This window comes from Phascolarctos cinereus, unplaced genomic scaffold (assembly GCF_003287225.1).
Source record: "Phascolarctos cinereus isolate Bilbo 61053 unplaced genomic scaffold, phaCin_HiC Scaffold_2;HRSCAF=192, whole genome shotgun sequence".
Taxonomy (NCBI): Eukaryota; Metazoa; Chordata; class Mammalia; order Diprotodontia; family Phascolarctidae; genus Phascolarctos; species Phascolarctos cinereus.
The window spans coordinates 337,449,095-337,475,315 of record NW_027555625.1 but is presented as its reverse complement, the minus strand read 5'-3'; the positions used below and the strand labels follow the sequence as shown (position 1 = coordinate 337,475,315).

The window sequence follows — 26,221 nt, the reverse complement described above, 5'->3', positions numbered from 1 at the left end:
AAACTTTGAAATTCAGAAAAGCCAGGATCTTCTGTTGATCTATGATGACATTTCCCTCAAGGACAGAATTATAAAATACATTTCAAAGTTATAGCTTATACTCCTTTTGACTCAAAAATATTTCATTCCTGTCCTACGTAGGCTGAATTTGTGAAGTGATAGTCTTCTCTGTTATCTGTAATACATTTTATAAGACAACTATATATTGTATTTGTCTATATCAAGATTTTGGTCAGCTTAATCTTTTGAAAAAGCGTAAGCAGAAACTGTTCTGGTGAACATTTGTCAGACAAATCTTTAAAACAATGTTATACGTAAGGAAAAGTTACCTGAACACTGTTGGACTAAAATGCTGGAAGGGAGTACTAGACATCAAAGTTTCACAGTACAGTACTAAATGGAAAGCATCACTTTAAAAAAATTAAGGAGATTCATATTTTCCTTAATATATACTCTAAGATTTCTTTTTTGAGAATATTAAATGTTGTCCCCCCAACAGTTTTTACATGCAACAAGGAAAAATGAATATTCCCCTAATCACACACACACAAACAAACACACAGTCTTTAATATATTAGCAAGAACAAACATATTCCACAATCCTTGCACAAGTACAACACCTGGGGTTACATATTAACACCTTAAAAGTTCTTACCTTTTGACCAGTTCTCCATTTGTACTTCTGAACTTGTTTGATCTGGCACCGTCACTGATTGTTGCTCCAAGATTTTAAAGCTAAAGTAAAGCCAACTCTAGATAAATAAACTTAAAACAATATATCAGAACAAGCCTATTCCTTAGCTTTGTTTAACACAGAATTTATAAGACAAATGGCTTGCTAAAATATTTTTACTAGGGCAGTAAATTGGTTATTTTTACATTTGATGTAAATAGTTTTTCTCAAGAAAAAGGCTATTTTCTTTACAATTGCACTGTCAATAATTTAGTCAAATTGTTCAGTTTTTTAATGAACTCATTACCTTAACTGGAATATGCTTTAATTTACCTAATGATTTAGTGGGGGAGGGGAGTTCATTAGAGCTACAAATTTGTGAAAAATTCCCCTTTTAAACCTATAACTTAAGATATACAGACTAAAAATTGCTATAGTATTTAAGGTATTTCATATTTATTTAAAATTTAGGAAAAATTTTAAAAAATTATACATCAAATGATATTTTCATATTCCTTTAGAACTTCCAGATTTATTAACTTTTTACATGATCATAGTTGTAATATAGAATGGAAATTTAAAATGTACATAAATAAAACTCAGTAACGTATCTAATATAACACATTATAAACACCAATGACTTTTGTTCTATCCAAACCTAAAATTCCAACTTGGGGACCTATTATAACTTTCCAAGAAAAATGTCACATATGTTCAAAAGTTAAGAGTATTAATAGATGACTAGTGCATAAGAACTAAAACATTCATTCTTCTACAAAAAGTCATTTGTAATAGTGTTAAAAGTTTTAATTTCTACACGTTTACATTTTAAACATATCGTTGCAGGACAGCAAAGAAGAATCAATTATTAAAAGCTTCTTGTATAATTCTAGGAGTGGAAGCAACCTACCCACTCACCTTTCTATAGCAAAAATTGAATAGTCTTTTATTTCTAAACCTTAGATTTAAAAAAAAATTGTGAAGATTGATAAGGTTTCTTTAGACCACCTTTAATTGTAAACATACAGGAATTATCTTTTACTTACATTTTTTAAAAATGTGTACCTGACAAAAGCTATTTTTAAAATGTTTTAGTTTTCTAACAGTGGAAAAAAAAATAGCAGTTACCTCATATATAGCACACAGAGTTCTTTACAAAAGTCCTCAAATGAAGCTGTAAGCTTTTCCTTTTCTAATTCTCTGTAACTGTGTTGATTTGGAGTTGGCAATCTTTTTCTAAGTTCCACATTTGCTTTTGGATTAGCTGAAAATATATAAGGTTATTAATATCAAAGAAATGTTTCAGTCAATGAAGCCACTTCCCTACATATTGCCCAAAAGGTTAATAATAATTGGACTCTTTTAATAATAGATTCATATAGCAAGACATGAAGAAAATACAGTATTTAATAACCTCTGGAGTATTTAAAAACATGTCTTAGGGGCCTTAATGTGCTGGTAATATACTATTTAAAACCATAATTTTATCCTTCTACAATATACAGTCATTATTCTTTGCCATTTACCCAGCTAATGAATGCCAGCAATTAGTAAAATGTAATCCCATTGCACAATCATTTTAATGCTTTTAGCACTCAGAAAAGTAAACACCAAATTAATACTGCTCAAGCCATATCAGATCCTAGTTGGAAGCAAGCAATTATAGTTCAGCTCCTCAGGTGTAATTAAATGATTGGAATGATTTAGTTCCATAAATGCAAGTTAATTCATAAGCAAGCAACAAATATACTGGGAGTAATTACAAGAAACACTGACAGTGTAAGCAGGGCATGTTCTTTTACAGTATGTACCTGGTATAGGAAAATGCTGCCCTCTCCTGGACATATTAATGAATGTCACTGAAGCACAAAAAAACTACTTGTGGAGCCATCACCCCCACTGTAGAGGTGTATGTGCTTAATATGATATGCTTAATAAGCCAATGACATATAGCTTTAGATAACATCATGTAGAACTTCCTGAAGTCTAGCAAAAATGCCATGTAACACTGAATATAAAAAATATTTATTAAAATATTTTACAATGCTTCCATGTAAGACTGAAAAGTAACTGAGTAATTTTAAGGGAAATTCTTGACACATTGGGTATTCTAATTCATGTCCAAGTGGTTGTACAGAAGCTAATTCAGTTTTAAAGTTAAATTCTATATTCTTCCATAAGCCAGATCCAATTAATAACACAATGAATTTTAATTTTAAAAACAAAAAATGTGCAATAGAAAATCATCTCCAGGAAAATAGAGTCTACAAACTGGATTTAACCTTAATAACAACTTTCAGTTCAAAATTATTTCTTGTACGTTAAGCACAAATACAGTATATAGGTAACAAAAAGCACAATTCGGAAATCTAGAAAGAAAGAAAACAGATCAACAAAAGAAATTATATGTAATACATAGCTGGACCCTCAGAAGTAATATACTTGCTAGAAATAATCAGAGTACTACAAAAATAACTGGACAGGACTGGAGAGTTTATATTGTAAACACTGAAAATATAACATTCTGCTATTGTTTTAAAAAACTGGAAACAAACTCTCAAGCTGCATTGAGATGTATTGTATTTAGCATTGTGACAAACTGCTACCTTACCTTTGACTTACCTCAGAAGAGAAGATATTCTCTAATAATATTCATTCTAAAAAAGTATGGCAAATGTTCAGACCTTCACCAGAACTACTGCCACAAATGTTTAGCTTTACTAGGATTTGGAGGGCATCAAACTATTTTTATCTAGTTACTTTTCTCATGCATAAACATAAATACGCTTGAAAACAGCTACAGCAGAAACTGTAAAAATCAAATAGGTCAAATTACTTGAAAGTCCTGTCACTAAGTTTAAAGCTCCTTTGATGTCAAAGGCTTATTTTCCTATTAAAATCTTGTACACTGTAAGTTAATTGCTTTTGGAAACTACTTATTATTCATGTAAAAATTAACGTGCCAATGTATTTAAATCCTTTTAAATGACCATTCATGCATCTTCCTACTTTTACTACCAATGAAATCTGTCTAATGGTATCAATGCAAAATGATCTTAAAGAAAGTTCTACAAAGATTTTTTCCTGCTAACTAGATTTTCATATCCAACAAATTTACTTAAATTCCATTAATTTTTTAAGCTGCTTTTAATAAATTCACCAAGTTAAAAAAACAGACTCCATAGTCTGTCATTTGTGTTCCAGCTGACTTGATGAATATTAATAACAGTGTTACCCTGATTAAATAGGCTTCGTATGAAATCCCTGTGAATCCTATAGCTCAGACATCTCATTTTTCCAACTCTTTATGAATTTGGATTTAGACATTAAACTGGAAAAAACTCCTTAAAAAGATTTAATGGCACATTTTCATATTCTTTAAAATACTTCTAATGATTAAAACAATTAAACTGTATACATATTAAATAAATGCAGTATTATTGTTCCGTGCTTTGAGTAAACAGGTAAATATTAAAATATGTTTATTTTAAACACTAACAATTTCAAGAACAAAGGAATTAAATCCATCATAAAATATTGTTTGTCCTTAAGTTAACTTTAAACAGTAGATGACAAAAGCTTAAGTTTATACAAGTTTTTAAAATGTGCTTTTCAAAATAAAAAAAACTATCATTTTTATCTTATTCTTCTCAAATAAAAAGACATTAGTCTACTTTAACACTAATATGATTTAACAATGTACACTTAATTATATGAATAAGGTTTTTAAAAATGAAAGTCTTTAAAAAATATCAAAGTATATAACTTTAAAATCTCTAAGCATATAGTGAATATCACACCACAAGAAAAAGAAAACTTGTTTGGAAAATTTTCAAAGAAAAATTCACTTCTGTACTTCATTTTAAAATTTTCCAATATGATTACAAATCAATCCATATAGGTACATGTTAGGTTAAACTTCTTTCACTCCTATTAACCTTCAAGTTAGTCTTAATTTGCAAATAAAGTACTTGTTCATAGAAAAAAATTAATCATGAATATTATGAAACTATGACAACTTCTCACTAGTAAAGAAGTTAAAATCAGTCAACAAAAATAAATTACACCCCCCCCCCCCAAGAGTTATAACATTGTTCCCTGTTTTTGGAGTACTAAAAAAAAATTTAAGTTCCAATTGACTCAAATCTCCCTAAGTCTTTCCTTCTTTTCAGTTAGTCCTTTGCTAATTAACAATATATTCCTTTTTAAAAAATAACTAATGTTTATTTTCAACAGACGTGTAGTTTGGCATTTTAAGCTCTTATGGGTAATGCCAACCAGCTATTTATTTTTAAATTTGCACCTTTCCTCTATGAAATGTGCATCTTGGCAAATGTTTTTGGCTAACAAGGTTGGATAGTATTTTCTTCCAGGTTTCATTTTAGTTTAGTTATTTGAGTTTGTGTATATTGGCTCCAAGAGTGCGAAACTAAGAAAAGGGTCTAGGTCAGCTACAGTACTGTATCTGTAATACAGAGGTGTCTGTAATACAAATAGTCTGTACCTGTATGCACAAGTCAATCTAAAATCAAATGAAATTTTGACATTCCCTATGGCCTGAAAAATGCTAATAGCGTCTTCATTAAAATTTATTTATTAAACCTGTATTTAAAAAACAATACAACACCTGTATTTTGCAGAATTAAAGTTTCATTTTACACTGTTCCATTTCTGGATATAACTGTGTCATCTACATTAGATCACTGATTGCTGGACATTTCCAGGCCATGATATACTTCCAAAACACTAATGCAGATGATTCTTAAAGTTTCTTTATATAAAAGAAAATTAGAAGGAATAAAGAATGTATTACAATTAGTATGTATACCCCTTGGCGAGCATAGGGTTAGGCCTAGAAAAGCCTAGAAAACAGAGAATAGAGTACAGAAGAGTACAGGGCACTCACTCACTCTATAGGAGGTCCACCTGGTACCAGAGGGAAGGGAATACTTTGTGAGGGCAGTTCCCTGTGCCTCTTTGCAATTTTCTTTTAATATTATTTTGAGAAACAGTGCATTAATCTGTTCTTGTTTGAATAAGCTTCTGTGACTACACCTTTGACCTACATAGCATACATCAAATGGTTAAGCATACATTTTTCTAATAATACTTAAATAAAAATGATGAAAAATGTCTGGATTTCAAAATATGAGTTTAAGTAGCTCAACATAAAAGAAGATTTGGTGAAGACTGCAATGGCTTTAAAACATCTAATAAGAATTTAAAATTTGAGAGCCTAAACGTAAGCTAACTGTAACCTTGTTTAGTAAGCAAATACTATTTAGTATTTTACCCACATCTGCCTGGCTCTCCAAAAGTTCCTATTTTCCAGGAACTTATAATCTGAAAAAAACTCCTTAGGAATCAATTTGTTTTGTGTGACAATTTTACTATAGCTACCACTCAACTGTATTAAATCCCTTATTCATCAAAAATAGTTTTAATATTCACCACTGTAAACACAAACACAAACACACACACACACCTTTGGGGAGGGAGAGAGAGAAAGGAAAGGTTTGTACAGTCTATTGATAAGGAAGAAAAGCTTGAAAACTAAAGTATTTTCTGAGAGTAAATTAGATACCAGGATCTTCTAAAATATCCTGAAACGTTTTGCCCCAGGCCAACCTAACCTAAATCACTTAATCTAGGAGGATACAGTACATAAAAACAAAATTAGCTTTTAGAATAGTTTCCCCCAGGGAACAAACAGCCAGTTTTCTTAAGATTCAATGTGGATGCCAAGTTCTGATGCAAGGGCACACTTCTTCAAACAAAGATTTACATTTCCACACAACCAATAAAAACTGTTGGCAAATCAAAAGTCCACAAGTGTTCAAAGCAAGTTAAATCTATCTAAAAGGCCAATTGGTATGAACATAACTTCAATTTAAAAAGTTATCACAAAAAATTTTCTAAAATACTTCTTTTAATGAAGCATCATCATAATAACTAAAATCCCATAGTTGTACCTCACAGTGCTTTCACAAAACAAGTTTTCCTTAGAGGAAAAAAAGTCACTTAATGATTTTTTTTCTTATGGTCTACTATAAAAAACCACATAACAGAGAAAGTTTAGGAGAGTTAACAGGTCAGTACTTTTCAAATGGACTAGTTATTATAATATGGTAGCAAACATGCCATGTTCTGAAAACCCAACTCCATTTTAATACCTCTTCTTATTGTCCATTTTTACCATTTGCTGAAAATAGTGAACGTAACAAGAATAATTACAAAAGTTTCATAGAAACAGATTTGATGTTAGTTACCATTAGAAGTATTCATGAATAATTAACCAAACTCAGAGTATAGGTTAAATGATCAACACCAATTTAGGTAGTGACCTCTAGTGGCTCATTACATGGCTCTATCAAGAGCATTTTCACCAATGACTAAGAAATGTGTACTAACGCATAAAAAAATGAAAAAATTGGAAGCTGACAATTTTTTAAAAAGGGTATTTTTGACTACTCACCAGATTGATAAAAGGGACTAAAGTGCCTGGACTAAAATAGAGGAAAAAGGCAATATACAGGTAAAGATATTGATGGATAAACCAAACACAACCTGAGGAGATTCATGATATGTCTAATGTTGTCCTGTCTGAAACAAAAGTTTACAACATTAATTTGCAAGACAAATCATCTGCTAACTTCAAAAGGAAGAATCAACAGCTAGGCTTGAAAAATAAGCAAATACCAAAAACAAAACAAAAAACCTGACAACAAAAAGCTACAATGACAGGGAAGCTCAAGACACAGAGAAGACAATGCCCTGAAAACAACTATAAGCAAATATTCAAAGAAAAAATGCAGAATAGACACAAAATTAATAAGAATTCAAGGTAGTTTTTTAAAAATTAAAATGGCAAAAAAAAAAGATTTTTAAAAATAAGAGCAATAGAGAATAAATTGGGAAAAGAAATGAGAGTTATGCCAGAAAACTATGTTAAGAGAATTAACTGCATAGTAAAAGAGGTAAATAATAATAATGATAATGAAGAAAATAACTCCTAAAAATCAAAATTTGGTCAAGTGGAAGCTAATAACTCCAAAAGACATCAAGAAACAATAAAGCAAAATCAAAAGACCAAAAAAAAATATAAGAAAATGTGAAATATCTCATAAAAATATCTCAACTGACCTGAAAAACGGATCTAGGAGAAAGAATTTAAAATCATTTGACTACCTGAAGGCCACAAAAAAAAAACACCTTGGACATAATATTTCAAAAAACTTTAAAGGAAAACTGCCCAGATATCTTAGAACGGAGGGCAAAACAGAAATGGAAAGAATCCACTAGTCACCTCCTAAAAGAGATCCCAAAATGAAAACATCATTGCCAAAATCTAGAATTCACTGATCAAAGAGAAAATACTACAATCAGCTGGAAAGAAACAATTCAAATACTATGGAACTACCGTCAGGATCACAAAAGATTTAGCAGGTACCACAACAAAGGAAAGGAGAGTTTGGGATATGATATTCTGGAAGGCAAAGGAGCCAAGATTACAACTAAGAATCTAGAAAAATTGAGTATAATCCTTCAAAGCAAAAAAGAAAAAAGGATATTTAATGAAACAGAGGGCTTTAAAGTATTTCTTTGAAAAGACCAGAGCTGAATAGAAAATTTGACATTTAAATACAAGCCTCAAAGGAAGTATAAAAAGGTAAGCATGAATGAGAAATCACAAGGGAATAAACAACATTAAACTGTTTACATCCATATGTGGGATGATGACATGGTAGTAAGCCCTCCGGATCTTATTATCACTAGAACTGTTAAAGGAATCTATTTAGAAAGAGAAACTGGATGTGATTCTATTATGTTAGGGAGAGGGAGGATGGAAGAGAAAGAATGGAAAGAGTGTGATTTATAAGAAAAAGAATAATGGACGTGGAGTTAAGTCACTAGATTCTTGTCCCAAATCCATTACCATATTAAGAAACAAGAAAAACTTGGGCAAGTCTCTTAATTTTCTTGGGCTTTGTTTGCCTTATCTATAAAATGAGGAGTCTGGATTAAAAGTTCTATAAGGCTACTGTTATGAAAGGCAGTCTATTTGAGCTGAGTTCAAGACCTGCCACTGATATACTAGCTGTGTGACTCCAGGAAAGTTATTTAGCCTCTCAGGGCCTCAGATAACCCCCCAAACTATAATTTTAAGAGACAAATAGACCTACGTTGGCAGAGGATGTTTCCTATTCTAGAGCTTCCTACCTTGATGAAGAAAAAAAAAAAATCTAGTCCCTTTTACCCGCCCCAAAAAGGGTAACATTCCTGAAGGACAGGATAAAAGACAAACTCATTGCTTTGGCACTTGAAGCCCTTTACAATCTGACTCCAGACATGAAACCTGTAGTTCCGTGGCCTATGTCCTGTTCCCCACACAAAACACTCCTCCTGTCTCCTCACATCTACAAGGGTTATTCCCATGGCTGGAATGAGTTCTTGCCTTAACTCTTCCTCTCAGAATCTTTACTTTCCTCATGAGCTCAGCTCAAGCCCAATTTTTTTTTCATGAGGCATTTCCTGACTTATTCCTTCAGACACTTTAATTACCGTGTACTGGTCTATATATTGTTTCCTCTGACTGAATGTAAACTCCTTGAAGGAATGATTTTTTTTTTTGCTTTCTGGTGAGGCCATAGGGGTTGTGACTTGCCCAAGGTCACACAGCTAGTAAGTGTCAAGTGTTTGAGCCTGCATTTTTTTTTTTTGCATCTGCAGTACCTAGCACAGTGTCTGACAGTGGATGCTTAATAAATACTTACTGATTAATTGGTTATATACAAACAAGTAAAGTTAAAATGAAGCTCTTGATTTTACTTTGGAATTCTCATAAAACTTCAACAGTATACAGTGACTCTAGAAAGCATTTAGGAAAAGAAAAACAAGAAACAGCATGTAAATTCTTTAAAGAACAGCTAATTTTTAAATGTAAGAATTATAGAGGAAATATTTCTTCTTTCTAATTTTTTTTTAAATGCTAAACATTATACCATGCCTCCTTTTGGTTTAAGAATGATATGAAGCATAGTCCTGTTAATCACTCAGAATCCAGATTCACGGTTAATAGGCAGACAGCTGAGTGGCATAGTGGATAAAGTACTAGGTGTGGAGTCAGGAAGACCTGAGTTCAGATTTGGACTCTAATACTTACTTGTTATGTAACTTTGGGCAAGTGACTTAACCTCTTTCAGCCTCAGTTTCCTCATCTGTAAAATGGGTTGATAATAGCTCCAAGGATTATTGTGAGAATAAAATGAGATCATATTTATGAAATACTTTGCAAACTTTAAAGCACTGTATAACTGCTATTATTATTAACAATAATAACATCATTATCTTATTATCATCTTATTTATAATTATGTTATATATAATATATAATATAAAAATATTTAAAAAACAAAAAATAAAATCATTAAAATAATCATCAAAAGTTAGGACTTCTTATTCCCATGCAAATTAGATTAGTTTTTGTTTTCGTTTAAGATATTAAAAACAACACTCAGCTTGAATCAACTCATAGTGTTTCAAAAGCACATCCTTGTTGAATATCCTTCCATTGCTACAGCTAAGTAAATCTTGTGTTAATTGTTGAATGAAATATCTTATTTCATCCCTACCTCAGACTTAAATTACCAGGATGCTGGCCTGAGTCAGACCTAGCCCAGAACATATGGAAAACAAGCCATACTATGTTAGCCATGGCAAATATCATCTTTACTACATTTTGTCAGATACCAACTGACACAGTGTGAAGCAAGAGCCTTCCTATTCTTTTGCTTAGGACATTCATATACTAATCAGGAAATTTAAACTACTAGGCTCTAGGACAAATAGGAACACAGATACCCCCCCACCCTTAAAAAATAGGTTGAATCACATAGAATTATTTCATGGGATGTCAGCCCAAGAAAGATGAGAGATACTCAAGAATGAATTTCTGAAGACAGGAAACCAATTTTAATGAGAAGGAAAAATGGTATTTGTTTCATGACAACCATGTAGATTCACCAACTAAATTTGATTTTTAAAAGAAATGTATAAAAGACATAATGAAACAAGGACAAGTAAGAGGATGAATATAAGAGTATGGCATGGCCCTACAAAAACAAGGCAAAGGACGGTAAAACTCAGAATGAGCTAAGGCTGACAAAGTAAGCTAAAGCAAAAAAAAAAAAGAGTGAGTGACAGAATTAAACACTTTTAACTGGGTGGGACAATCACAGACAACTACAATTCTTGTTTTGCTTCTGTTTTCTCTTTCAATGACAATGAAATATCAGGGTTATCATTAGCCCTGATAATGATAGAACACAAAGAATTAATGGTGAGTTGATCTCTAAGGTAAGTCAGGAGGCAATAAGAGAACACCTAGCAGCTTTGGATGAATTTAAATGTGAGTGGCCAGCCAGTGTCCAGGATAGGTGAAAAATCACAGAAAACAAAAGATTAGAAAAGGGCAAATGTTCAGATTTTCAAACAGGGAAAGACAACAAAGTCTGCAAAACTATCAGCAAGCCAGTGAGTTTGACTTTAATTCCACGGAAAATCTAGAATGGATCATTAAAGAGATAGCTAGCAAACACCTAGAAAGGGAAGTAGTGATTAAGAACAGGTAATGCCAGACTAACCTCATTTCCTTTTTTGACAGGATTATTAAACTAGTAGAAGAGAGAAATACTATGGACATACTTCACCTAGATTTTATCAAAATTTCAGTTAAAACTCACTAGCTGTGTGACCCTGGGCAAATCACTTAACCCCAAATGCTTCACAAAAAAAACAAAAAGAAAAACAAAAAACTTCAGTTAAAATCTATCATACTATTCTTGTAAAGAAGATGGATAGATATGAATTATACAATGATTCAATCAGATAGCTTCTAAATTGGTTGACAGCTAGACTCAAATAATAGCTGATAATTGTGGCAGGATCTATAATTGACCCTATGCTAGTTAATATTTTTGTTAATGATTATAAATCAATGACAATAAAGGCATAGATAGTATGCAAATGACACAAAGACAGGAAGAATAACACAGCAGATGACAATTAGGCTCTAAATGAATTTTGATCAACTAAATCATTAGCCTGACTCTAATAAGATGAATAGCAAGAGGAATAAATGTAAAAACCTAGGGATGGAGTACCAGAATTAGAGTCAGGAAGCCCTGAGCTAGAGCTCTGTCTCAGACACTTACTAAGTGTGCAATTCTGGACAAGTCTCTAATCTTTCTCAGCCTCAGTTCCCTACCCTCTAAAATAAGGATAATAATACCTGTCTCAGAGTTGTGAGGATCAAATGAAAGAATATATATGAAATGCCTTGCAAACCTTAAGTGTTATATAAATAACACTATGATTATTATTATTATTATATTACAAAAACCCCCAATAACTTCATAAGTGTAAGATAAGGGAGGCATCATTAAACAGGCAGTAATGTGATGTGGTAGCCAAAAAAAAAAAAAAGCTAATTCAATCTTGGAAAGCATTAAGAAAGGCATAACTTCCAAGAATATGCTGCCCTTGTCAGAACTCATCTGGAGTTCTGAGTCCACAGCTCTTTTAATAAAAAATATCTTATCTTTATTTTATTTATTTATTTGCTTGTTTATTTATTTATTTATCTGTTTATTTATTTGTTTGTTTATTTATTTTTTGAAGCTGAGGCTCCTCATCTTACCCAAGCTAGAGGTGTAATGGTCTCTCATGGGCCCAATTCCTATTAACGATCAACATGGAAGCTTTTATCGTCTCCATTTTTTTCTGACTAAGGCTAGTTCATCTCTACTAAGGCAGACTGATAGTTCTTTGTTCTTCAGTGGGTTCACCATATTAGTATGGTGCCACCCAGTCTGCCAGACTTAATGTGGGCACATAATTGGCTTTGGTCCCAGTGCAACTCAGAACCCTCAAAATTAAGCAATTTGCCAACCTCAGTCATTTCAGCAAAAAGGACTACAGACATATGCCACCACACCTCGCCACACCACAATTTAAACGGGATGTTGATAGGCTGGAAAATGTCCAGAGAAGGACAACCAAGACGGTGAAGGGTCTTGACTTCACGTCATATGGGCTTTGGTTGAATAAATGGTACATTTAGTATATTTAAACTCAGGAGAGATATGGTAACTGTTTTCAAGAATTTAAAAGGCTGTCAAATAAAGAAGAGACTAGACTTCTTTCGTTTGGTTCCAGAAAGCAGAACCAAAAGCAATGTGTGGTAACTGCAGAGATAGATTTATGCTCATCATCGGAGAAAAAAACTTCCTAACAATTACAGCTATCTAAATATGAAATGGACTTCTTTGAAAAGTTGTGTATTCTCTCTCCTTATGAATAGCTGCTGGTCAGGTGTATTAAGAGTAGGGATTACTGATATTCCTTGATATTCTATGAGTTGGACTAGATAACCATGAAGGTGCCTTCCAACCTTCAGACTCTGTCATTTAATGATCTTGATTTCTAATTAGATATCCCATAGCCATCTTGAACTTAAGATGCCCCAAACAACTCACTGTCTTTCTGCCCATACCCACACCTCTGCATTTTCCAAGTGTAACACAATTCTTCTAGTCCTATTCATCAAGATTCACAATGTTGGCGTCTTCCTTCATTCTCCTTTCTCATCCCTCATACCAGCTATCAAATCCTGTTGTTTCTATCTCCAGCACTTCTCTCCCACACATACCCTTTTTTCCACTCATATAGGTAGGAATTACCCTAGTTCGGGCCCTAGTATATTATCTCTTGCCTGTAATATAACAAAAGCCCCCAAATTGACTTTCATGTTTCAAAATTCTTCCTACTCCTATCCATCCTCTGCATAGCTACCAAAGTGATTTTCTTAAAGCATAGGTTAGCTCATTTTATAAGTCTATTCAATGAACTCCAGTGCTTCCTATTATTTCTAGAATCAAATCAACTCCTCTGTCATCTACAACTCTATACAACCTTAAGCTTTCCAATTTTTTTAGTCACACATCACTGCCATTAACATAGTTTTGAGTTTCAGTCATACAGGTCTACTTGTTGTTCCTCATACACAACTTCTGCCTCTTAGAAGCCTCGTATTTCTTCAGGATGGCTTGTGTCATCCTCTCCAGGAGGCCTTTCCCAGTTCCTGCTGCTACTAGCATCTTCTCTATGAGATTATTCTCCATCTGCTCTGTATATGTTGTGTGTGTACTTAATAATATGCTGTGAACTTCATAGGAATGTGAGCTCCCTGAGGTCAGTGGCAGTGTTTTTTACCTTTCCTTATACCCTCAGCTCCTAGGACAGTGTCTGACCCATAGAAAGGACTTAATAGATATATTTTAATGATTAATTGGTTCATGATGGTTATATCAAATTCCTCCTTTTTTAAATAATTACTCTGTTAATGTATAGGTCTGATAGTCAAATTCAAGTCACAAAACACAAAAGGCACTTTTCAAAATTCATGCTAAGTACTGCATTTTTTGTCAAAAAATCATGAGACATTTACTTTATTCTTTTTATTTTTTTTTTATTTCTGGAGTTAGTATTAAGTTAAATTTTTCAATGACTTCAGATTCTTTAACTTTTCCCTCTTTTGATTTTTGTGACACCTTGACTTCGCCTCTTTATTTCATGTAAGTTTATAGATAAAGTGAATTTTTTTTTTCTGATTGCCCTGACAATACACTGTTGCATGATTAACAAAAAGTTGGGAAATCTTTGTCTATAACTAGCAAGGTCTGTTTCCAATTCTATCATGATACAATGTGCACATGTAATAAAAGTATTCATGTCTTCAGTCCATTTCATGCATACTTATGGTTTACCCACTTCAGGGGTCAGCACCATTTGTATTCCAGCAGGTGGGGGTACTAGCACTTCTGCTACGTTCTGGTATATGTAGCCTTCTTGTGGAACCAGAACATAAAGCAATGTTCCTTGCTCTGTTCTTTTACCTGATAATCATGACAGTAAGGACATTCCAAATTCCATCCTACCCTATCTGTTTCTTTGATTCTTGGGAGGAGCTGCATCACACCAAAAGAGGTGTAAAGTCAATCAGTGTTACTATCAGAGCTCAATTCACTAGCATTTCAGGGCTCCTGCCAAGTCTTCATATCTACTGCAGCAATCTAAGAGCACATAAATCTCCAGCTGTCATGACCTGGATGGAATTCCTTTCTTTTTCTGTTGCATTGAATCTCTTCAAATTATGGATGAGTAGTTGGATTTTTTAAGAAAAATCATTAATTATTATTACTATCATTACTATTACACAAATTTGTAGGGAACTCTGTCAATATGACTCTGATTTTTTTTCCAGAGGTATATTAACAACATATGAGTAGGAGTTGTGAAGCAGTACAAGCCAAATGGTGGAAACACAGCATGAATAGTGATCAAACAAGGGGGTAAGGTATCCAAGGGAAAAGAACAGCGTAGAGATTAAATGGTTAACTACAGGGTCAAGATTGAGAAAGAAAGGCTAGGACAATGGTAGTAGGCTATGAGAAAAGAAAAGGATGGAGTAACCAGAGGTCATACAGTAGGCAAAGAGTAAGTTAAGTAAGTTTAACTAAGTTAAAGACAATTGAAACACAAGAGATCTTCTGTTCCAATCCCCTCATTTGATTAATGATGAAATTGAAAATCAAAGAGGTTAAGTGATTTGCTCAAAAGCACACCACTAAAGTAGTTAGTGGCAGAGCCAGTCAATGCTGCATTAGAACCCTGGGCTCCTAAGCTCCAGTCTACATATTTCTTGCTTAGTTTCTAGCCTGTCTCTCAGAAAGAGGAGAAATGCCATTACATCATGCCAGGTCTCCTGACTAGGTCTCCAGCTTCCATCACACACCAATCTCCTCCCTTGGGGTAAGAGAAGAAAATGCCATTCCATCAAGCAAGGGTTTCCTGCCTGATGTGCTGCCTCCTGCTGGAAGAAGAGAAATACTACTCCATCTAGCACCAGACTTCTCCCTTACAGGCAAGAGAAGAAAAGCCATTCCATCTAGTCTCCAGAGTGCTCCCTTGCTTTGATAGACGAGAAGCAACATTATTTCTTTAGATCCAAGCAGTTATACTCTCCCTGAATTTCTGAGAATTTCTGAGGCCAAACTATTCTATACAATGAAAATCAACCTAACCTCATTTGTCAATGATTAACAAACTCCCCCCTATATATTCTCTCCTGAACCCAGTGATTCTGAACACCCACCTGTCATAATTCAGACCGTGTCCCCTGTTCTCCACTGCTGGATCTCTTATTCCTATTCCCTTCAGTCTTACCTTTCTTGCTCCCAATGTCCCACTCTAAAGCTACCCAGTGCTCTCAGCGTCCTCTGGAAAGCCTATTCCATAAGAAATAAATTTGTTTTCATCTTAAATCTTTTCCTTTCTCACTCCTCTTCAATCTTCTGGCTTTCAGTGAGACATGGTTCCATCCTAATAACACAGCCTTCCTGGCTTCCCTTTCCAGCACTGGCTGTACTTTCACTCATGCCCCAAGACTCGCTGGTCCAGGTGTGGGGGAGTTGCTCCTCCTTGCTGCTTTCAAGTTCTCCTTCTACCACCAACACTTAGCAACTTCTCTTCTCTTGAGGTTAATTTAATTCATATCAACCACCCAATCAAAATTCTGGTAGCTGTTGTCTACCTCCCTCCAGGACCCATCTTTTCTCAAAAAGTTTAGTACTTGGTTCACAGTCTTTATCTCCTCCTTATCTCCTGCTTCAACCCACTTCAAATTTCAACATACATAATGATATTACTTCTAACACCCTGACCTCACAGTTCCTCAACTTACTCATTTCATGTGACCTACTCCTCCACCTACACACAAAGATGGTCATATCCTTGATCTTTCCATCACCCACAAATGCACTACTTCCATGGTCATGAACTCTTAAAGTCCCTCATCTGATCATAGCCCACTGTCATTCCACCTCTCCCTCAGACCTGTAACCCCAACCCCTGTTCTTCCTCTACATCATGACCTCCAATCCCTCATTTTTCCCAGCCATCACCCCGACACTAGCTACACCATCTTCTCTTCCCCATCTTAACCCCCGATGAATCAGTTCAACTCTACATTATCCTGTTCAGTTGAATCCCTTGACTCTCTTGTTACATTGCCAATCTTTCTCTATAAGCCTCAGCCTTGAATCATTTCCACCATTCACTGAATTTGCTCCTATTATGTATGCTGCTGAATGAAAAGGGAGAAATCATGAAACTGTGTTAATTGGACCCACTACAAATTTATATTACATAACCTTAACTGGACCCCCACTGCTGCAAGGCAATCCTTTTGCACTTCCCTAATTAACTCATTATCCCAACTATCTACAGCAGCTCTTTGAAACCTTTTCATCCCTCCTCAAATGTCCTATGGGTCTCCCTCCCCAACCCATCTGAGAACCCTGATTCATATGTTGCTGATTTTCCTCAAGTTCCAGTGTCACGTTTCCAAGTGCCTGTTTAACTTCTCTATCATGATACAGTTAAATTTTAGTTTAAGTCAGCAATGATTTGTTAAGCATCTACTACTATGGGTCCCCACAGTTTAAGAAACACTGACAGGGTCACAAGTAAAAAAAGTTTAAGAAACCCTGTACTAATGCACTAAGCTGGTAGATGAAGATACAAAGGCAAAAATCAAATAGTCCCTGCACCCTATGTTCTCTTGGGAAGAAAAGCAATGCATACATCAAAAATTAAACTCAAAATAAGTGCAAAGTAATTTCCAGGGAAATTGGGAGGATTAGGAAAAGCTTCCTGTAGGAGGGGGCACCTATGTTAAGCTTTGAAGGAAAATAAGGATTCTATGAAAATGAGAAGACCAAAAAAGAACTCCATGAAACAAAAACATATTAAAATGAAGTAAAATATCTCAAAAAAAAAAAAAAGAAAATGCTTCACAGTAAGAAACAAACAAAAAAAGCCCATCTAACTTGGAAAACATTAAGGAAAGGCAGTTTGAGAATCATTCTGAAAGTCATGAACATAAAAAGAATACAGATATCATATTTCTTCAAAGTATAAATGAAAACTACCTAGATTTTTTAGAGCCAAATAGCAAATGAAATGAATGAATATTTACAGGACTACAAAATGCCCATATTAACAGAACAATAAAGAGAGGACTTAAATAAGTTAATCTCAAAAGAAAACTTAAATAAGTCCACAAAAGAGTTTCCAAAGGAAAAAAACTCCCAGGACCAGTTAGACTTGCAAGTGAATTCTACCAAACATTTAAAAAACAATAAATTCCAATACTATAGAAATTGTTTGGGGAGGAAAAAAAACCTGATACCCAAACTAAGGAAAGACAAAACATAGAAATAAAACTATAGACCAATGTCCCTAATGTACACAAATATGCAAAAATAAATAAAGTATTAGCAAAGAGACTGCAGAAACATATCACCAAAATTATACATTACTGCTAGTTCAGATTTTTAATAGGAATGTAGAGCTGGTTCAGCAAACGCAGTGAATGGCAGGAGGGATCCAAGGCTGAGGCTTCTAGAGAAAGATTGGCAATAGAACAAGAGGGTCAAGGAATTCAAGTGAAGAGGATAATGTAGAGTTGGACTGACTCATCGGGGATCGAGATGGGGAAACCATAAACATAACTGAGAATATTAATAACAAAAATCATATCATTTGATTAAGAGATGCAGAAAAAGTTTTTGAAGAGACAGGACAAGTGTTTCTGTTATAAACACAAGAAAGCATAGTAATAAATAGGTCTTTCCTTAATACAATAAGTAGTATTTACTTATAAACAAGAGTCAGCATTATCTGTAAAATGAGAATAAACTAGAGGCCTTTCCATAGGATCAAGGGTAATGAAAGGATGTCCATTGTCACCATTTAATATAGTGTCATCATTCTATTTAATGTAGTGAAGAAAGGCTAGCTCTATGAAAAGAAAAGAAAAACACAAGCAAAGAAGAAAAAAAATTACTGGGTCTTTTTAAGATGATATGATGGTTTAGAGATAATTGGAAAGTCAATGAAAAAAAGTTTACTGAAACAACTTCAGCAAAGTTGCAGCATATAAAATAAACCTACACAAATCACCAGCATTTCTATACATTAACAACAAAATACAGAAAGAAAAAAGAAATTCCATTTAAAATGACTACAAAACGTATAAGATATTTGGGAATCTACTTGAAAATGCACACAAAACAACTTCATGAATTACAAAACACCTTACAAAAATAAGGCAGGCCTAAATAACTGGAGAAATATTAATTGCTCATACGTAATGACAAAACTACCCAAATAAATTTACTTATCCAGTACCATGCCAGACTAATGAAGGATTACTTTGTAGAATCAGGAAAAAAATTACAAATCTCATCTGGAGAAAAAAATGAATCATGAATCTTAAGGGAAATAAAAAAAGTTGAGGAATGAAGGGTGCCTACAGTACCATCCTAGTTCAGGCCTATATAACCTCTAAACTGGACTACTGAAATAGGTTTCTTCTATTTGGTCTTCCTTTCTCACGTTTCACTCCATTCCTATTTACACAACATGCATTTGCCAAAATAATTTTCCAAAGTGCATGTCTTATGTCATCCTTTTACTCAACAAACTCAAAAAGCTCCCTACTGCCCCTGAGATTAAATATAAACTTTTGGCATTTAAAGGTCTTCCCAACCTGTACTCTTCCTACTTTCACCCAATCAACTAACCAATAAATTTAATAATATTTACTTATTAAGTGACTTTTATGTGCTAGACACTGGTGATATGAGTACAAAGAATGAAATAATCATTATTTCAAGGAGATTACATTCCAATGTTAGAGACAAGTACAAATAAAAATATATACAACAAATATAAATATACGCAAATATATACAAAGTAGTTTGGGAGGGAGGCTACTAACAGGTGGGAGGATAAAGAAAAGTCTCATTCAGAAGATGACGTTTAAAATGAAGCTTAAAAGAGGGGGCCTCTCCTTACATTACATACTGTCCTACTCCTCTATACATCTCCTTACATTACATAAAGGTACTGCACATACCATTTCCATGCATTCCATGTCCATGCAATTACACTCATGCCTACGATGCTCTCCATTCCCTCCTCACCTTTGCTTTTTGAAATCCCTGGTTTTCTTCAAAAGTCAGCTGAAGCATAACCTCCTATAGGAAGAAATTCCTAATTCTCCAAGCTCCATTTCTCCATTTCCTCCACAAAAGCATATTTATTTTGTATATATTTGTATACAACTCCTTGAAGGGGAGGAATAGTTTCTCTTTTGTCTCGTCCTCAAAGATTAGTATGGTACCTAGCACTAGTTCCCAATTAGTTTATATGAAATCCCATTCAAAGAAAAAGATGAGGAGATAAGTAATGATAATAATTATACATTTAAATAGCATTTTAAAAGTTTTCAAAGCACATTACATAATCTCATCTGATCCTTAAGATGGTGCTATTGTCATGTAAGTCAGTTAGTAGATAAATAAACATTTATTCAACACCACTAGGTACCAGTTAAGCACTGGGGACACAAAGAAAGGCAAAAAACAGTCCTTGCCCTTGAGGAGGTCTCAATCTAAAGAGTGAGACAACAAGAAAACAACAAACAAGCTACATAAATAGGGGAAGGCAAGTTAAGAGGGATTGGGAAAGGCTTCCTGTAGACCTTGAAATTTTAGTTGGAGCTTGAAGGAAGCCAGGGAAGCCAAGAGGGGGACATCAAAAGTGAGAGGAGTACATGGTTAAGGCACAGTCAGTGAAAATGGCCAGAATCAAGATACTGAGTGTCTTCTACAAGGCCAATGCCATTAGATCAAAAAGTGAGAGAAAGAGAGAGAGAAATAGCGTACATGTGCGCATGTGACCATACATACACGCTGGGAAGGGGGGGAGACTGTGATGTACAAGAAGACTGGAAAGTGGTGGGGTAGGGAAAGATCACAAAGAGTTTTGAGCCTTCACAACCTTCGAAGGGTATTAAGAGAGCTGAATAAGAAAAACAGAAGTACTGAAGATGAATCAGTTCAGTTTTGATGGTCTGAAGGGAAAGAAAAGGGAGGGTAAAAGGAAGAACAGTACAAGAAGAAGGAAAGGGGTGTGTGGTGTTGGGGTAGGGGAGTGTTTGCCAAGAGGGGGAGGAGAGATATAGGACAAGAGCTAGCAGGAATGGTCAGATCAAGTGAGGGATTTTTAAAGAAAAGAGGAGACATAGGCATGTTTATAGGAAGCCAGGAAGGAGCCAATAGATAGGGAGATTGAAGATAAGAAAGAAAGCCAAAACAAACTAGTCTAATCTCCCTTACCAGTGACAGCCTGTCAATAACAAAGACAAGTCATATTTTCCAGGTTAACCCTCCCATGTTCCCTTATGAAATCCTCACATGGAATGAACTTGAGGCCCTTCATAATTCTGGATGCACCACTCTGGACACTCTCCAGTTCACAGTTGTCCTTTCTAAAGCATGCCACCCTAGTAGAGCATAGAAGGACTGTGATCCTCTTATTCTTTGAAACAATGATGCTTTGAACACACACAAATACTGCACTAGCTTTCTTGGTTACCTAGTACAACTTCTTTGCTTTACAGATGACAAAACTGACATGGAATGTCATACTCCCAGGTCATACTCCAAAGACATAATTCCAACTGAAAAGGTCCTGATTATAGTTCCTTGACCTTTGCACTACATTCCAACATGTAGTTATGAATTAATAAAGCAAATTCCAAAGGGGTGATTTTTTTCCCCTTAAAGTTTTGGTTTTTCTTTAACTTACACATGCAAAATTATAATACCAAAGCTATGTCAAGACCAGCTAAACTATGACTGCCACAATTCATTCCATAATGTCCATTTTGTAGCTGCTAGAACCCTTTACAAAAGAATGTTTGTTATTTAGGATTTTTATAACAAAGTACCACCCTTACTCTGTGAATGTAAATAAGATGAATGACATTGTTTGACAATAGAGCTCCCCCTTCTCCCCTCTTCCTGACCTGAAATAATCTAGATGCTTTCTCTAGTTATCTCCATCTCTAAGCCTATCTCAGGAGAAGTGGCCCTTCTCCTTGTCAAGGAAAACCCCTCTACCTGTACCAGTGATCCCATTCCATACTGTTTATCAGTAAAGTAAAATGGACAATGTTTATTACATGAAATTAAAAAGATTTTGCACAAACAAAACTAATGTAGCCAAAATTAGAGGAAAAGCAGGAAACTGGGGGGGAGAGGGGGCAGGCGGAAATTTTACAGTGAGTTTCTCTGATAAAGGCCTTATTTCTCAAACATATAGAGAACTGGGTCAAATGTATAAGAATACAAGCCATTCTCCAATTGATAAATGGTCAAAGGCAGTTTTCAGACAAAGAAACCAAATAAGAAGTCACATTAAAAGAATATGCCCTAAACCACTACTGATTAGAGAAATACAAATTAAAACAACTCTGTGATACCACCTCTCACCTCTCAGATTGGCTAACATGACAGAAAAAGAAAATGACAAAGCTGAAGATGTGGAAAAATTGGCACACTATTGCACTAAGGTGGAATCATGAACTAATCCAACCATTCTGGAAAACAATCTGAACTGCGCCCAAAAGGCATACTCTTTGACCAAGCAATACTACTACTACATCTATATCCCAAAAAGATCAAAGAAAAGGGAAACAAACCTATTTGTACTAAAATATTTATAGCAGCTCTTTTTATGGTGGCAAAAATTGAAAATTAAGGGGATACCCATCAATTGGGGAATGGCTGAACAAGTTCTGGTATATGATTGTGATGGGGTACTACTGTGTTTTAAGAAATAATGGGCAGGTTGGTTTCAACAAAACCTGGGAACACATATATAACTGATGCAAAGTGAAGTGATGGGAACCAGGAAAAGACTGTACACAGTAACAACAATATTGTAAGGATGATTAACTGGGAAAGAATTAGCTACTCGTATCCAGACAATGATCCAAGAAAAATGGTATCTACCTCCAGAGAGAGCACTGATGAACTCTGAGTACAGATAGGTTATACTTTTTTCATTTTCTTTATCTTTCTTAGTTTTTTTGTTTTATTTTGTAACATGGCTAATATGGAAATGTTTTGCATATTATCAATATATTGCTTACCTTCTCAAGGGGTAGAAAAGGAGGAGGGAGAAAATTTGGAACTCAAATTTTTTAAAAATTAATGTTAAAAATTTTAATATAATTGGGAAATATTTAATGAAATAAAATGTTTCAAAAAATTTTCCTTTGATCCTTCCATCCTCACTAATTATTGTCCTATAATCTCTCCTGCTTTTTGTAGCTAAACTCCTTGAGAGTTTCCATTTCAACAATCTATCTTCTTAACTCTACAGTGTTGCTTCTGACTTTATCATTCAGTCAAAATTGCTCATTCCAAAGTTACCAGTGATCCAATGGGCTTTTCTCAATCATTATTCTTGACCTCTCAGTAGCCTTTAACAGTCAATCACACTGCTCTCCTTGATATATTCTTCTTTCCAGGTTTTTGGGACTCTATTCTCTCCAGATTCTCCTTCTACCAATCTGATAATTCTTTCTCAGTTTCCTTTGCAAACAAGATTTTCATCTATGGCAGGACCATTAGCTCTTAGTGTCCCGTAGAGCTTTGTCTTGGGAACTCTTGTCTTTCTTATACAGTTCAGTTGGTGATTTCATCTGCTCCCAAGGATTCAAATACCATTGTTATGCTAATGATTTTCTAATCTATTTATCCAGTCCCAAACTGTCTCCTGACCTCCCATCTCATAATCTGTCCCTTTCAGACATCTGGAACTAGTTGTCTAGTAGATATTTTAAACTCTACATAACCAAAATGAAACTCATTAACTTTCCCCCTAAACTCTCCTCACCTCCTAACTTCCCTATTACAGTAAAAGGAACCACCATCCTCCTATTCTACTAGACTCACAACCTAGGTGTTGTCCTTGACTCTTCATTATTTCGTACCCTCCTATCCAATCTGTTCCCCAGGCCTGCTGATTTGTAAAATCTCTAAAATATGACCCCTTCTCTCTACTGACACTGCCACCACTCTGAGGCCAGCCCTATCCCCTCATACCTGGACTATTACAATAGTCTGCTGGTGGGTCTGCCTGCCACAAATCGCTTTTTCCTCCTGTCCATCCTCCAAACAGCTGCCAAAGTGATTTTCATAAATTGCAGGTCCAACTATATCACCCCTACTCAAGAAACTCCAGTGGCTTCCTATCACACCAGGATCAAATTCAAAGGGCATTCAAAGGCCTTTATAACCTTTCCAATCTTCTTCCCATTACTTACCTCCCCCTCCCCAATCCACCTCCACCCACCCACTCCAGCCCACCCCTACCCCATCACCTAGTACTCTGCAACCCAGAGACACTGGTCTCCTTAATGTTCTTTGGACAAAATAATCCATCTCCCAATTCCTGGACTTTTCACTGACTGTCCCACATACACAGAATGCTTTCTCTTCTTTTCTCTATCTCCTGGCTTCCTTCAGATGCCAGTTGAAATTCTGCCTTGTCTAAGAATTCTTTCTTTGCCTTGCCTCTACTGATTATTTCCTATTTATTCTGTATGTAGTTAGTTTGCATGCAGTTTTTTTGTATATTGTCTTCCCCATTAGATTGTTACCTCTTCTTTTGTGTCTTTTTTCTTTCTTTTGGTTCTTAGCACTTAGATAGTTCCTGACACAGAGTAGGCACATAATAAATGCTTGATTAATTGACAGAAATGTTACATGTGTATATAACAGTACAATGCTCAATGACCTACCCTGTAGTGCAAGATACCTGAATATATCAACTACTGAACAAAAGTCCTTGTTAACTGTGTAACAGCATGCTCTCTAGCTTCTGGAATCTGGCACTGAAGAAATAAGAGTTAAGTAAAAAGTTCAGGCCATTTACAAACTTGATGGCACCACTGTTCTGTTTTTTCCTGGAGTTTTTTATGAGCTCTTGGACAACTGTACTCCTGAGTTCTGATATGTTTCACAGTGTCTATCCGAAGGCATAAAAGTCAAAGCCCCAACTTCTATAAGAACAGGCCCCAAATCAGCCATGGAGTTAAGGAGAATCTTATTCCAACTCTACCCCCATCTCCATTTCCCATTCTCACTTCCTTAACTCATCTACCAATTATAATTCTCAACAATTCTAACTATAGCTTTGAGACTAGAGATCACAAAAAGCAAATGCCTTGCTTTCCCACCAATTGCTTCCCTAAAAGGATCTGTAAAATACAAACTCTAAGAGAGCAGGGGCTGTTTGAATGCCTAGCTTTTAGTACAATACTTTGAATGTAATAGGTGAATGGTTGAGCCTGGAGTCAGAAAGAATTGAGCTGAAATCTAAGCTTTGACAGTTAGTAGGTGTGTGACCCTGGGCAAGTCACATAACTTCTGCCTCAGTTTCCTCAACTGTAAAATAGGGATAATAATAGTACATATTTCACAGGGTTGATGTGAGGATCAAATGAAATGATATTTGTAAAGGATTTAGCACAGTGCCTAGCATAAAGTAGATGCTTAATAAATGCTTGTTCCTTTCTTGTTCCTCTTTCCAGTTACTTAACTAGCATCAACCTGAAGCTTATAAAAGTGAAGAAAGTTAATTAAATGGCTTACAATCAAACTTCTTTAAACTGTTAAATCTTTGCTAACTTACTCAAGCCTCCAATGACCTGAAGTCCATAAAATTGCTATTAGTAAGAAAAAATGCTCAGAAATACTCTCCCAGTTTGGATGGTCAAGGATAAATCAGGAGGTTATACAAGAAGCAGGTATGATAACCATGACGTTTATAATTTGCATTATTTTACAGACAGGTTACCTTTAGAGGCAGCAATGACTTTTCTACTTAATCCTGCCCAATTAACTTGCCATAGATTTGTAAGAGACATCTGGCTCCAAGGAGAAAAACAAAGACAAGTAGAGTTCTCTAACCCTCACCTTTTCCTCCTAGTCATCAATGAAACAGTTCCTACTTAGAGTACCAGAAAATCTACCCTTTGAGTCAGTAACCCTACTACCCCTCAAAGTAGTACCCTTGGAGTTTTTCATTTCTCAGAATAACAAAGTGCTGCACAATCACTTATGAGGAATCCAGAGTTCTGATGATGTAAGTTTTTATTAGAACCCATCTAAGAATCTTCTCCCCACACTCTAGGCAATCAAAACTTTCTTAAAGAAAGGGGAATGGCAGTAAAGAAAACACCTGTCCATGTTTAAGGAAGCTACTTTTATGAATAAAAATCTTTGGTTTGGCTCAACTACCCTCTAATTCTCCAGCTCACATTTTAGCCTCTTTTCTCTCAATCCCTAACTGTCTGAAGTTTAATGGCTTAAAGTTGATTTAGGGATCATTGGCAACAGTTATTACCTTTTAAAATTTCACTGGTCTGACTTAGCAATTTGACACGGTAGACATTTAGGAGACAATTTAAATGATCTCTAAATTTAAGCTATTATAGGGAACTCAACAATAAGTAACTCAATTGTTTACAGCTCATAAAATACTAATTCTAAGGAGAACAGATTTT

General features: G+C 34.8%; 1 protein-coding gene across 4 annotated transcripts in view; it reads right to left on the bottom strand.

The window, feature by feature from the left end:
• MIPOL1 (mirror-image polydactyly 1) overlaps positions 1-26,221 on the bottom strand; it is a 470,789-nt gene that overhangs the window by 404,380 nt on the left and 40,188 nt on the right. For all 4 annotated transcript variants that reach the window (XM_020991342.1, XM_020991354.1, XM_078150326.1 and 1 more), the window contains exons 3-4: positions 1,802-1,937; positions 656-735 (exon numbers count right to left, since the gene is read on the bottom strand). In XM_020991342.1, the coding sequence (XP_020847001.1) occupies positions 656-735; positions 1,802-1,806 (85 nt within the window). In that variant the 5' untranslated portion in view covers positions 1,807-1,937. The remainder of the gene's footprint in view (positions 1-655; positions 736-1,801; positions 1,938-26,221) is intronic.